Below are 12,392 nucleotides of genomic sequence, written 5' to 3' on the forward strand. Positions count from 1 at the left end.
AAATAAGTCGAGTTGAACTACATCGATAAGGCCTCAAAATAAGTCGAGTTGAACTACATCGATAAGGCCTCAAAATAAGTTGAGTTGAACTACATCGATAAGGCCTCAAAATAAGTCGAGTTGAACTACATCGATAAGGCCTCAAAATAAGTTGAGTTGAACTACATCGATAAGGCCTCAAAATAAGTCGAGTTGAACTACATCGATAAGGCCTCAAAATAAGTTGAGTTGAACTACATCGATAAGGCCTCAAAATAAGTCGAGTTGAACTACATCGATAAGGCCTCAAAATAAGTTGAGTTGAACTACATCGATAAGGCCTCAAAATAAGTTGAGTTGAACTACATCGATAAGGCCTCAAAATAAGTTGAGTTGAACTACATCGATAAGGCCTCAAAATAAGTTGAGTTGAACTACATCGATAAGGCCTCAAAATAAGTCGAGTTGAACTACATCGATAAGGCCTCAAAATAAGTTGAGTTGAACTACATCGATAAGGCCTCAAAATAAGTTGAGTTGAACTACATCGATAAGGCCTCAAAATAAGTCGAGTTGAACTACATCGATAAGGCCTCAAAATAAGTTGAGTTGAACTAGCTCACCATAGATCACTTGAGTCGCGATGCGCTGTTGTAGTTGTTCAGTTCACCGCCATAATTGAATGGAGCCGCCCCAACATTGAGCTGAAGTCCTCCAGTGAAGTCTCCAAAGTTCAATTGTTATGCCATTGGAGAAGCCTTAAAGAAACACAATGACTCAGTTGAATTGCTCATCTTATTTGTGGTATTTTACGTCTCGAGATACGATATTTTCCCTTTGCAACTTCTTGTGTGACTAAAAAGACCAATCCTTGATACACAGCTGCGGTCACAAGTTGGGCATATGTAATCCCCAGGCGCTGTTGTATTTTCAAACTTCTTCCTACTACTGACATCCGAGACCCTTCCTTTATGCTCGCTCTCCATGTGGATATATCCAGTGCCACTTGTCCCCAGCTGTTACTATCGATTTTGAAGAGCTTCATGTTGCGTTTGAATAAATTATACCTTTAAAGTGGATGACCAGCGGCTTTCCTGCCTTCTGTTAGATCACCATACAGAATGTCTTGTGGAAGTCAACCTTGTGGCATTCTATGAAAGTGACCAAGCCAGCCAAGGCGTTTGCTGCTGATAACATAGCGGATGTCCTGGCCCCCTGCTCTTCGTAGCATTTCCTCATTGGTTATTTTATCTTGCCACCTAATTTTAAAGATTCGCCTTAGGCAATGGAGGTGGAAGACTTTCAGCTTTATTTTTCTACCATGAGTTGACCATGTTTCACTTGCGTATGGCAAAGTGCTCATCACATAGGTCCTGTAGACTAAGGCTTTGATATGGTTATTCAGCAGGGTAAAGTCCCATATTCTTTTCTGCAACCGTGACATGGTGTCCACTGCCTTGGCTATTCTGTTGCTGATGTCTTTATCCAGTAGAACATCATTGGATATGATGGAGCCAAGATAACAAAAATGGTCAACAATTTCCAGTAGTTGGCCATTAATAGTTACATGAGGTGCAGTATTTGTGTTCTGAAGTAGTATTTTAGTTTTGCTTTGACTAATATTTAAGCCAAACTTCTGACTAGTAGCAGGTTCTGAAGCTGAGTAACAGAGTCAGCCACAAAAGCTGCATTATCAGCATACAAAAGTTTCCTGATTGATACCTGCCTAACATTCCTGCTTGACACCACTGCTAACATTCCTGCTTGACACCACTGCTAACATCCCTGCTTGACACCACTGCTAACATTCCTGCTTGACACTACTGCTAACATTCCTGCTTGACACCACTGCACACATCCCTGCTTGACACCACTGCTTGCCAAAGAGTATAGTTTTCTCTCGGTCGCCTACATGATTAGCATGATTACATGATTAGCTTAGTCCTAGGTTGACTGGAAATATAAGCCTTCTTGAAGAGTAGTTAACTTAAGCCTATGGTCTGAGTTGCAGTCCGCGCTATGTTATGAGCGGATGTGGAAGACACTTTTCAGATCCATCCTTTGAATGATGCAGAAGTCAAGCTGGTGCCACCTTTTTGAGCAAGGGTGCCACCAAGAGACTTTGTGGCGTTCCTTGCCAGAGAATTATGTATTTATTATACATGGGAGCTACAGAACTCAAGTAGCCTTTGGCCATTGTCATTGATCTTCCATACTGACCAAGGTTTTTAATTTTTGTAGTTGTAAATTTTTGCCAAACTACTTATACAGCCCTTTCAAGGGGTTAATAGATTCGTTGTTGTTGTTGGTGGTGGTGGTGGTTGTGGTGGTGGTGGTGGTGGGGGGGGGTTTCTCTCAAAAAAATGAAACATTTTGTTTACTTACAGAATTTGTACTATCTTTGTACTTACAGAATGTGTACTATCTTTGTACTTACAGAATGTGTACTATCTTTGTACTTACAGAATGTGTACTATCTTTGTACTTACAGAATGTGTACTATCTTTGTACTTACAGAATGTGTACTATCTTTGTACTTACAGAATGTGTACTATCTTTGTACTTACAGAATGTGTACTATCTTTGTACTTACAGAATGTGTACTATCTTTGTACTTACAGAATGTGTACTATCTTTGTACTTACAGAATGTGTACTATCTTTGTACTTACAGAATGTGTACTATCTTTGTACTTACAGAATGTGTACTATCTTTGTACTTACAGAATGTGTACTATCTTTGTACTTACAGAATGTGTACTATCTTTGTACTTACAGAATGTGTACTATCTTTGTACTTACAGAATGTGTACTATCTTTGTACTTACAGAATGTGTACTATCTTTGTACTTACAGAATGTGTACTATCTTTGTACTTACAGAATGTGTACTATCTTTGTACTTACAGAATGTGTACTATCTTTGTTATTTAAGCTAAATAAATAACACGAACAAGATTTGACTACGATCCAGCTCATAACAGACGTTCCTACACTAGATGTGCCTTGAAAGTTTCTTACGCAATATATATTGGTCGGTGCTATTGATTTGACCTTCTTTCTTTGACTTGATTTGACCTTCTTTCTTTGACTTGATTTGACCTTCTTTCTTTGACTTGATTTGACCTTCTTTCTTTGACTTTGTTTTCTTATGCTTTGTTTTGGTATGCTTTGTTTGGTATGCTTTGTTTTTGGTACGTTTTGTTTGCTATGTTTTTGGTATGCTTGGTTTGGTATGCTTTGTTCAGTATGCTTTGTTTAGTTTGCTTTGTTTTGGTATGCTTTGTTTTGTTTGGTATGTTTTGGTATGCTTGGTTTGGTATGTTTTGTTTAGTATGCTTTGTTTATTATGCTTTGTTTTGGTAAGCTTTGTTTTGGTATGTTTTGTTTCGTATGTTTTGGTATGCTTTGTTTGGTATGTTTTGTTTAAAACTGTACTTTACAAGCAGTAAATATATAGATAAAGATAAGGGTGGCCTTGTGGTTCGTCCAGCTTTCTACTGGAGGATGCCAAAATTATCATGCGAGGTTTCTATCCCTTTGATTTAAGTATGGTTTTAAAAGTGTTGCATTTTTATGAACAAATTTCTTGTATAATTAATTTTTAAAACCAAACGGTTCGCTTTTAGAAAATAAATGAAGCCGTTGCAACAAACTTTGCAAGCTGCAAAACATTGTGAGATCGGACTTTCTATTAGTTTTAAGATCCGATATTGACAGACGGATGGATGAACCGACAGACCATCTACCCAAAAAGGATAGCGGCTTTTCGACCGCAAAAAAGGCAAACTAATTTAACAATTTAAAGTTTAGATCAGTGTGGTACTCACTAGTAACACACAGATCACACGAACAAGCTTCTACTTTGACATCGTCTGAGAAAAAAGTAAATGTCTTGAAATCTCTCTGTGCGTCGTTAATTGTCAAATAATGTATTTCATTGTTTAAGCTTGCTGTAAACACATCTTTGTTAGTCACGTTGCAGCTACTAGAACTATTAAAACATGTAGATATCTCTTTGTTTTCCAATTTCCAAGAGGATTTCTTTGCCATCTGAGCAGTACAGTTTAAGGAAATGGAGTCGTTTTCTTTGACCATCGGACTCCAAGTGGAACCGCAGAGACCTGAAAGATTTGTGTTTGTATTCATTAGAAACATGAGTCATAACATCAAGATTAAGGTCAATCATTTGTAAGAGTTGATAAACATATCAATAAAATGTGTAGGAATGTTCATTGTGTATGTATGATATGCTTAGTCAGGTTAGGATACATTTATAGATGTCACGCTACACAGTGTAAACCAGAAGAGCGGGCTAGTCACACGTGTGTATATAGTGTCACGCTTGACAGCACACAAAATGGATGACCAGTAGCATTTCGCATTATTAGGTCACACGAAGTATTGTGTAGATTTGTCTAAAGACCTAGATATAAGATTTAAGTTAACAATTGAACTAATGGAAAGGTTGTAGTCTGTTGAGATGCAGGTGTGTGCTACAGAACTATCTAGAAAGATCGATACACGCTCTATACAGATATAAATGTGAAACTATGGCAAGAGTTAGTCACGTGGATTATTGAATGCCAGTATCTTTATTTCAACATCTTCCTTTGCGATATTTCTTTCGTTTGTCTGAATTTGAAGGTATAATCTAAAGAACAATAGAGCATGCTCAGAGCACTATGGTCCAATCTCATTTGTAGACCAGTGGGGGTGGGGGAGGGGATATCTGGGAGAAGGTGTTTCGTGCTGCCTTTAGGCGCTCACTAAATACAACTCTGCACGAGTCGGGCGTCGAAACTCGAGCCGCCTTCATAGTTAGCCAAGAGTACTTAGCCTCTCGACCACGCCTCCCACGCTATTCGTCGCATTGTTCTTTATTGTGATTTGATTTTAATTTGATTTTGATTTTAGGCACATCGGCACAATTTAGGCCATGTGGTGCCTGCATTCCCTTAAGGACTACTCTCTCTCTCTACATAACAAGAGCTAAATTCTATACAGTTAAATCATTAAAATCAAGGTCTATTCACAGTTAAAATAGTAAAGGTAGTAAAAATTTAATATTTTGGTAAAAATCTTATGTAAATATTATATGTTCACAGTTCATAAATCAGATCTTCGTAGATAGCCCCACCTACCGGACAAAGCCCAGTAGACAGGGTCGACATTGTCGAATAGTGTTTTCAAGGTGTGTGTTCTAAAAAATTTCTCCCTGACATCCTGGTATCTGGGGCAATCAATGAGGATATGTTCCACAGTGAGGCGAGAGTCACAGTACTCACAAAGTGGGGGCTCCTCTATCTTCAGCACAAAAGAGTGCGTAATGTAGGTGTGGCCAATCCTAAGCCTTGTCAGACCCTTAGATGTGGGCCGCCACCTGACATCCGCCACAATCTGTGAGTTTGTTGTGAGTCTCAGCCAACCATTGGTCCTGCCACTCTCGATAGGGGGTAGAGGCAATACTTTGTCTCAGGTCCGAGCAGGGAATTTGGGTTCCTGACACTACTTGATTTAGGGCTCTCTTTGCTTCTCTGTCTGCGGCTTCGTTTCCCTCAATGCCAACACGGGAGGGGACCCAGATGAAGGTGACATCCCTATGGTCGGCTGTTATTTGGTCCAACAGCTTCAGGCTCTTATGTACCAATGGAATGTCAGTCTTCATCCGCCCCAAAGCTTGCAATGCAGATTTGGAGTCGGAGCAGATTATAAATTTACTCCTTTCTGATGCTTTTACGGCCATAAGTGCAAGCGATATTGCATGTAATTCGGCCGTAAAGATGGAGCAGTCATCGGGGAGTCTACGGGAGATTGTTTTGTTCCGAAAGGAGCAGGCACACGCGACCTTTCCATCCATTTTAGATCCGTCAGTGTATATGGTGGGTGCCACAATCTTCGTAGCTCTCCTGCAGTTCCTTAATGTGGCAAGTCCCTCTTGACCTCTGGCCAGGTGTTCTAATGACCCTAAAAGGATATCATTATTATGGGAGGCTGGAATGCCAGGATAGGAAGGGATACATTTAAACCATGGGCAGGAACAACTGGACGTTTTGTATTAAGAGAAATTAACGACAGAGGAATGAGGCTGATAGAGTTTGTCAGTAGGTATACACCTTATTCCCATACGAACCATGCAGAACAACTACGTGTCACGCACCAAATAACAAAACGCACAGCTAGATCGACTATACAGGTATACTGTTGTTTTTTTAGGCTTAAATCAAGCATCAACAAAGTCAAAACTTGAACTTTCCCTGGAGCTGACATGGTTTTGATAAATGTGAAATTGAAATTTAAAAAAAGAATGCTTTCAACACCAAAAGAAACTGGTGCACAACTTCATAGACTTCAACAAAGTTTTTGACCGAGTTTGGCATGATGTCACGTGATGAGGGAGTTCGACAGTTAAACAATTGTTGCTGTTATTAAAGCCCTCGATATCAAAATGAGTATAGCTCGGTACTTGGAGAAAGTTTAATGACATCAATAGGAGTGCAACAAGGATGCATTTTCTCTCCAGCTCTTCTTAACAAGTTTCTGGAGCATATTATGATATTAGGAGTTACTCCTAGCTTGAACATAAATTGGAGGCCTAGTTCCAATTCAGGCTTACAGATGATATAAACCTCATTGGAGAAAATGCAGACTAGATACAAAGATCTTACTTCAGAGCAGTTGGCATGGAAATCAGTGCTGAAAAGAGCAAAATACTAGTTTGTGGTGGAGATTGTACAAGGATGTTACATACTGTTGAATGGCCAAACATTGGAAGAAGTTGACTCAATTAAAAACCTAGGGTCAAACATAACAAGTGATAGAGGATCAAAAAAGGAAACAAAAAACCTTTTAAGCTTGGCATCCGCTGCCATGAGCAGACTTTTGGAAAGTCTGAAAGAGTAATTTTTCTATGAATTTTTAATTTTCAATAAAAAGTATTTCTTTAAATAAATGCATTAAACTCATGCCAGAGAATAAAATTTTAGATTTTTTTTTTTTTGGTTTTTGGATTTGAGGCACATCGGCACAATTTAGGCCATGTCGTGCCTGCAGTCCCTTAAGGACTACTCTCTCTCTAAACAACAAGGGCCAGATTCTATACAGTCATATAATTAAAATCAAGGTCTATTCACAGTTAAAATAGTAAAGGTAGTAAAAATTTAAATATTTGGTAAAAATCTAATGTAAATAGTGCATGTTCACAAATTCAGAAATCAGATCTTCGTAGATAGCCCCACTTCCCGAATAAAGCCCAGTACCTTCCCAGGGTCGACATTATTAAATAGTGTTTTTAGATAAAATTTTAGAACATGGGGAATTGCATAAAAACTGTCGCCATATTTAACTCTCCTGTTTGAAAAGTCATTTTCTGTGGAAGAAGGGCGGGAGTGCTACTATTTAAACGATTAATCAGATATTTGTTTTCTCTCCTATAACAAGGTAATATATTGCAAAACTAACTAAGAATAGAGGCAGTTGTTTTTCTCCATAAATTATGTGATTTCTCCACTAAAATACACACATCCCAAAAGAAAGTGACTTTTTTTCTAGAGTTAAAATATTAATAAGAAATGTGTATAGAAATAGACTGATATTGTTCAAAAACAATGATTTCTGCATTAAAATAAAACCGCCATCCCCACAAGAAGAATTAGGGTTGGCAGGGGGGGGGTAGTGGTAGATGTTATCACCTCCCCACACCCATATAATCGGCCAACATACTATGGGAGGGGGGATCGACATAATAAAAATGGGTTGAAATATCAATAAGTAGTAATAATTGATCTTAGACAGACAACATGCTACACCACTTTTAAGAAGAACATTAAGACCTATCTGTTTAAAACTTTTTTAGATTAAATGTCATTTTACCTCTCGTGTTTTTGTTTGTACTGTTGTTACAGCGCCTTGAGCCTACATTTTGTTTGTTAACAGCGCTTTATAAATAAAATTATTATTATTATAATCTCTCTATATATATAGTTCTCTTCATGGCTCAACAGTTTGGACACCAAGAAGTCGAACTAGTGTTACCGCACGAAAAAAAAAGAGGGGGGAGTACAAGTAGTATTCACCCGTCACTAAATATCAGGGCCATTGTGACCAAGAAGTCATGGAAAGATCACTCCTTTATTTATTTCTATCCCATGTAACTTTAGCGGAGAAAAAAAAAAGGGGGGGGGGAGTAATCTACTCTGTATTCACCCGTCACTAAAAAGCAGAGCCGGAATAAACCGTTGTAGGGCCCTATGCGAAACGGATTTCGCGGGGCCAAGTTAGGGTAGGGATACGAATAATAAGTGAAAATTAAGAGTTTGTATTAGAAAATAAATTCGTCTTTGCATTTTATTCATTCTTTACTACGTACAGAATTACTTTACGAGCCTTGCGTGTAGCAAAGTCATACAGTATATCATACAAATTCTGTTTTCTACATAGATCATGCTCGATAGCAAGAATTACCAGTTGTTTCAATCTATCTACGAGAATTGCATACATCAAGTAATTCTTCATTAGTTTGAGGCGCGAAAAGCTTCTTTCACCAGATTCCAATTACGGGTATTGCATAAAGCCGTTATTTGTTGTTTTGTTTTTTTTTCGCGCGTAGGATTGGCGTTTTCTATATTGAATGACACCCCAAAATGACAATTTTTATCTATATATTTCAGGATATTTGTATGTGATTTCAAAAGAATTTAATAATTTCCGGAGATTTCCAGGACTTTTTCGTATATTTTGCAATTTCAGATTTCCAAGAGCTCCTGTTAAATCAGGCGACCGCGTCAAATCTAAGTTATAAAATGGTTTAATTTAATAATTTACACCTAGAATTAGCGCTGGTCCCGTGAACGTGCGGGGCCCACTGCGGTCGCATAGGTTGAGGTGGCCTAAAGCCGGCCCTGCAAAATGGCGGCGTATGCTATACCGTGGGTCGACTAGTATATACATATTTGAATACTTTTCTTCACAAAATGTGATTTCTGAAGGGCTACGACTGGGTGGGAAAGTAGATGCCAACTCCCCACCTCACCAGAAGATATATAAATTTGTTCAAATATCAAGAGTTCGTATATTTTTCTTTCTATATTTGTTGTCAATGGTTTGCTTATAAAACGAAACCCGTTACTTGAAATGTAAAAAAAGAGAAGGAGATGTGTGTGTTACGCCATAAGAAGCAATATCAAGTCTAAAAACAAATCAACGGGCCTGGCTGGTGTGCACTACTAGAATAACAGAAAAATAAAACAATAGGGTTTGAACATGTGCGTTATAATGGTCACATGCCCTTGATCTTTCCTCAACGATGACTTCCAAAGTCCTTCTCATTTACGGCTATAGGCTAGAGACAAAGATCTCATAAAGTTCGGGTTCTGTTCGGTTAGAATTAAGGTCGAGTTCGGTTGGGTTCGATAACAAGTATGGTTTGGGTTCGGTTCAGTTCGGTCAGATGTAAAGTTTGGGTTTGGATTCGGTTCAGTCAGATGTAAAGTTCGGGTTAGGGTTCGATGTTATGAAATTAGCTAATAGCAAAACGAAGTACAAGTGATCAAGTTCGCTGACATCAATAGAGCTCCAATACAAACAACGTAGTACCTCTTGGAACTTCAAACAATGACTAATTGCTGCAGCCATAAAACATTCAATGAGACGCTATCACGTTGGGCACAAACAAATGGACACTGTTGAGTCTAGAAGTGATTTAGTGCCATTTATGGAGTGCATACTGTACAAGGGTCTTGGGGCCTCATACAAATCAAGCCCCTAGGCCTTCATTGAACTAAATATAACGCTCCCATATATCTCCACCCACAACAAATCATTACTCCTACATAGATTTTATTGTGTTATTATAACTTAGTCAACACAAATCTACAAATCTTTTTTTTTTAAACGTTGGCCAACTGCCACAATTTTGGAGAAATGCTGAAAAGTTTTAGCAAATGGTTAAATAGCTTGCGGATTTTCCTTAAAATGAAAATCTATCAAAACGTTTCTTTGTGAGCGCCTCAGTGGTAGGACAATCCTCTGGACATTTCTTGTCATTCCATGAGTTGGTTTGAGAGATTTTCTAATAGATGTGTCAGTAAGTCAGAGGTATTTCGCATATACAGTTAGACAGTTACACAGTTAGAGTACACAGCTTCCTTTTACCTCATAGGCGCTCATTAAGAACAGTTTTTTGACAAATTCACAAACCTGACCGCCGCAATTCCCAAAAAAACGCAAACTTTATCAAACTTTTGTATTTTATTTTCAGTATTTCCCCAACAGGCCGCAGTCTGCATATAAGCCATTTTTTTAAAATATCACGAATTCTGTATTTTTAAAGCAATATTTTTGGTATTCTCTAAGTCTCCTTCTTTTTAATATGCCTCACGTCATTTCCACTTCCTTTTAGAAGCGCTCTAAATAAAAATGACATTGAACAGATAGATCTAGATAGAATCTTTTTCTTTTTTGTGTGTGTGTGAGAGAGAGAGAGAGAGCAAGTAATGGTACTTTACAACACTGCCCCTCCTCCCCCCCAAAAAAAAAAAAACAACTAATACTGATAGCATTGAAAAGATTAATCTAGATGTTTTGTCATTTCATTACATTCAAAAGTGGTCTAATCAAAGATTACAATGAATAAAACCAAATTGATATTTCTTTGTATTTGGAGAACAAAATACCAAAAGAAATATAACAAGATTACAAAGAGAGTTTGTGTTGACACAAACTCAGAGGCGGCCCCCGTGGGAGACGGATCCCTGTCGGATCCGTATATTCGCAAGGAATATCCAAGACGTGATTTTGTTTTAATTGTTAAAAGTAATAATGTTTCAAAGATTCATTTGACGTTGTAAAAATTTTTTTTTTGTCTAAATCATGGCTGTCTGGTAGTGCGGTTTGCGCGCTGGACTGTCGTTTGGATTCATTGATGGTCCCAGGTTCAAACCCTACCCGCTACCATCCCCTGTCGTCCTGAGGGAGGTTTGGACTACAACTCTGAAGGAACATCCGAAACATGTAAAACAACAAACATTCTAAACTAGACCAAGAAATTCTAGATCTAGATTATACAATGATTTTAATTAGAACTTAAATCTAAATCTAGTTTTTAAAAATCTAGCTCTAGTGTAAAAAAAAAAATCTAGATCTAGTGTAAAAAATCTAGTTGTAGTGTTTTAAAAAAATATAGATCTAGTATAAAAAATCTAGATTAGATCTAAATCTAGCTATTGTATTTTCAAAATGCGAGTCACATTACGAGGTTTAATAAACATTACTATACCGAGTTGTTTTAGCATTTCATTTAAAGAATTAACTCCATATGACGTCAGAGGGAAAAAAACTCCACTACGTCACACGTAGTTAGACTAAAAAATGTCTTCTATACGAGCAGCTTCTCGAGTGTTCATAGACATTGGTGCACCGAGTGAGATCTTTTAGCATTTCATTTGATTTGATTTGTTGATTTGAGGCACATCGGCACAATTTAGGCCATGTCGTGCCTGCAGTCCCTCAAGGACCACTCTCTCTCTAAACAACAAGGGCCAGATTCTATACAGTCATATAATTAAAATCAAGGTCTATTCACAGTTAAAATAGTAAAGGTAGTAAAAATTTAAATATTTGGTAAAAATCTAATGTAAATAGTGCATGTTCACAAATTCAGAAATCAGATCTTCGTAGATAGCCCCACTTCCCGAATAAAGCCCAGTACCTTCCCAGGGTCGACATTATTAAATAGTGTTTTTAGATTAGTGGCTCTAAAATATTTCGCCCTGACATCCTGGTATCTGGGGCAATCAACGAGGATATGTTCCACGGTGAGGCGAGAGTCACAGTACTCGCAAAGTGGGGGCTCCTCTCTCTTCAGTACAAAAGAGTGCGTGATGTAGGTGTGGCCAATCCTAAGTCTGGACATGGTTGTGCTACCACGCCTTGTCAGACCCTTAGATGTGGGCCGCCACCTGACATCCGCCACAATCTGCCTGAGTTTACTGTGAGTCTCAGCCTCCCATCGGTTCTGCCACTCTCGATAGGTGGCAGAGGCAATACTTTGTCTCAGGTCCGAGTAGGGAATTTGGGTTCCTGACACCGCATGATTTAGGGCTCTCTTTGCTTCTCTGTCTGCGGCTTCGTTTCCCTCAATGCCAACATGGGAGGGGACCCAGATGAAGGTGACATCCCTACGGTCGGCTGTTATTAGGTCCAACAGCTTCAGGCTCTTATGTACCAATGGGATGTCAGTCTTCATCCGCCCCAAAGCTTGCAATGCAGATTTGGAGTCGGAGCAGATTATAAATTTACTCCTTTCTGATGCTTTTACGGCCATAAGTGCAAGCAATATTGCGTGCAATTCGGCCGTAAAGATGGAGCAGCCATCGGGGAGTCTACGGGAGATTGTTTTGTTCCGAAAGGAGCAGGC

The 12,392-nt window shown here is 38.5% G+C and overlaps 1 protein-coding gene across 4 annotated transcripts in view; it reads right to left on the reverse strand.

The window, feature by feature from the left end:
- Positions 1–12,392, reverse strand: part of LOC106059474 (uncharacterized) — a 70,713-nt gene that overhangs the window by 33,154 nt on the left and 25,167 nt on the right. For 2 of the 4 annotated variants that reach the window (XM_056031469.1, XM_056031470.1), the window contains exon 3: positions 3,808–4,101. The exons of the other annotated variants lie outside the window; for them this stretch is intronic. In XM_056031469.1, the coding sequence (XP_055887444.1) occupies positions 3,808–4,101 (294 nt within the window). The remainder of the gene's footprint in view (positions 1–3,807; positions 4,102–12,392) is intronic. 4 annotated transcript variants of the gene reach the window in all.

Source organism: Biomphalaria glabrata, chromosome 6, assembly GCF_947242115.1.
Source record: "Biomphalaria glabrata chromosome 6, xgBioGlab47.1, whole genome shotgun sequence".
Classification (NCBI taxonomy): domain Eukaryota; kingdom Metazoa; phylum Mollusca; class Gastropoda; family Planorbidae; genus Biomphalaria; species Biomphalaria glabrata.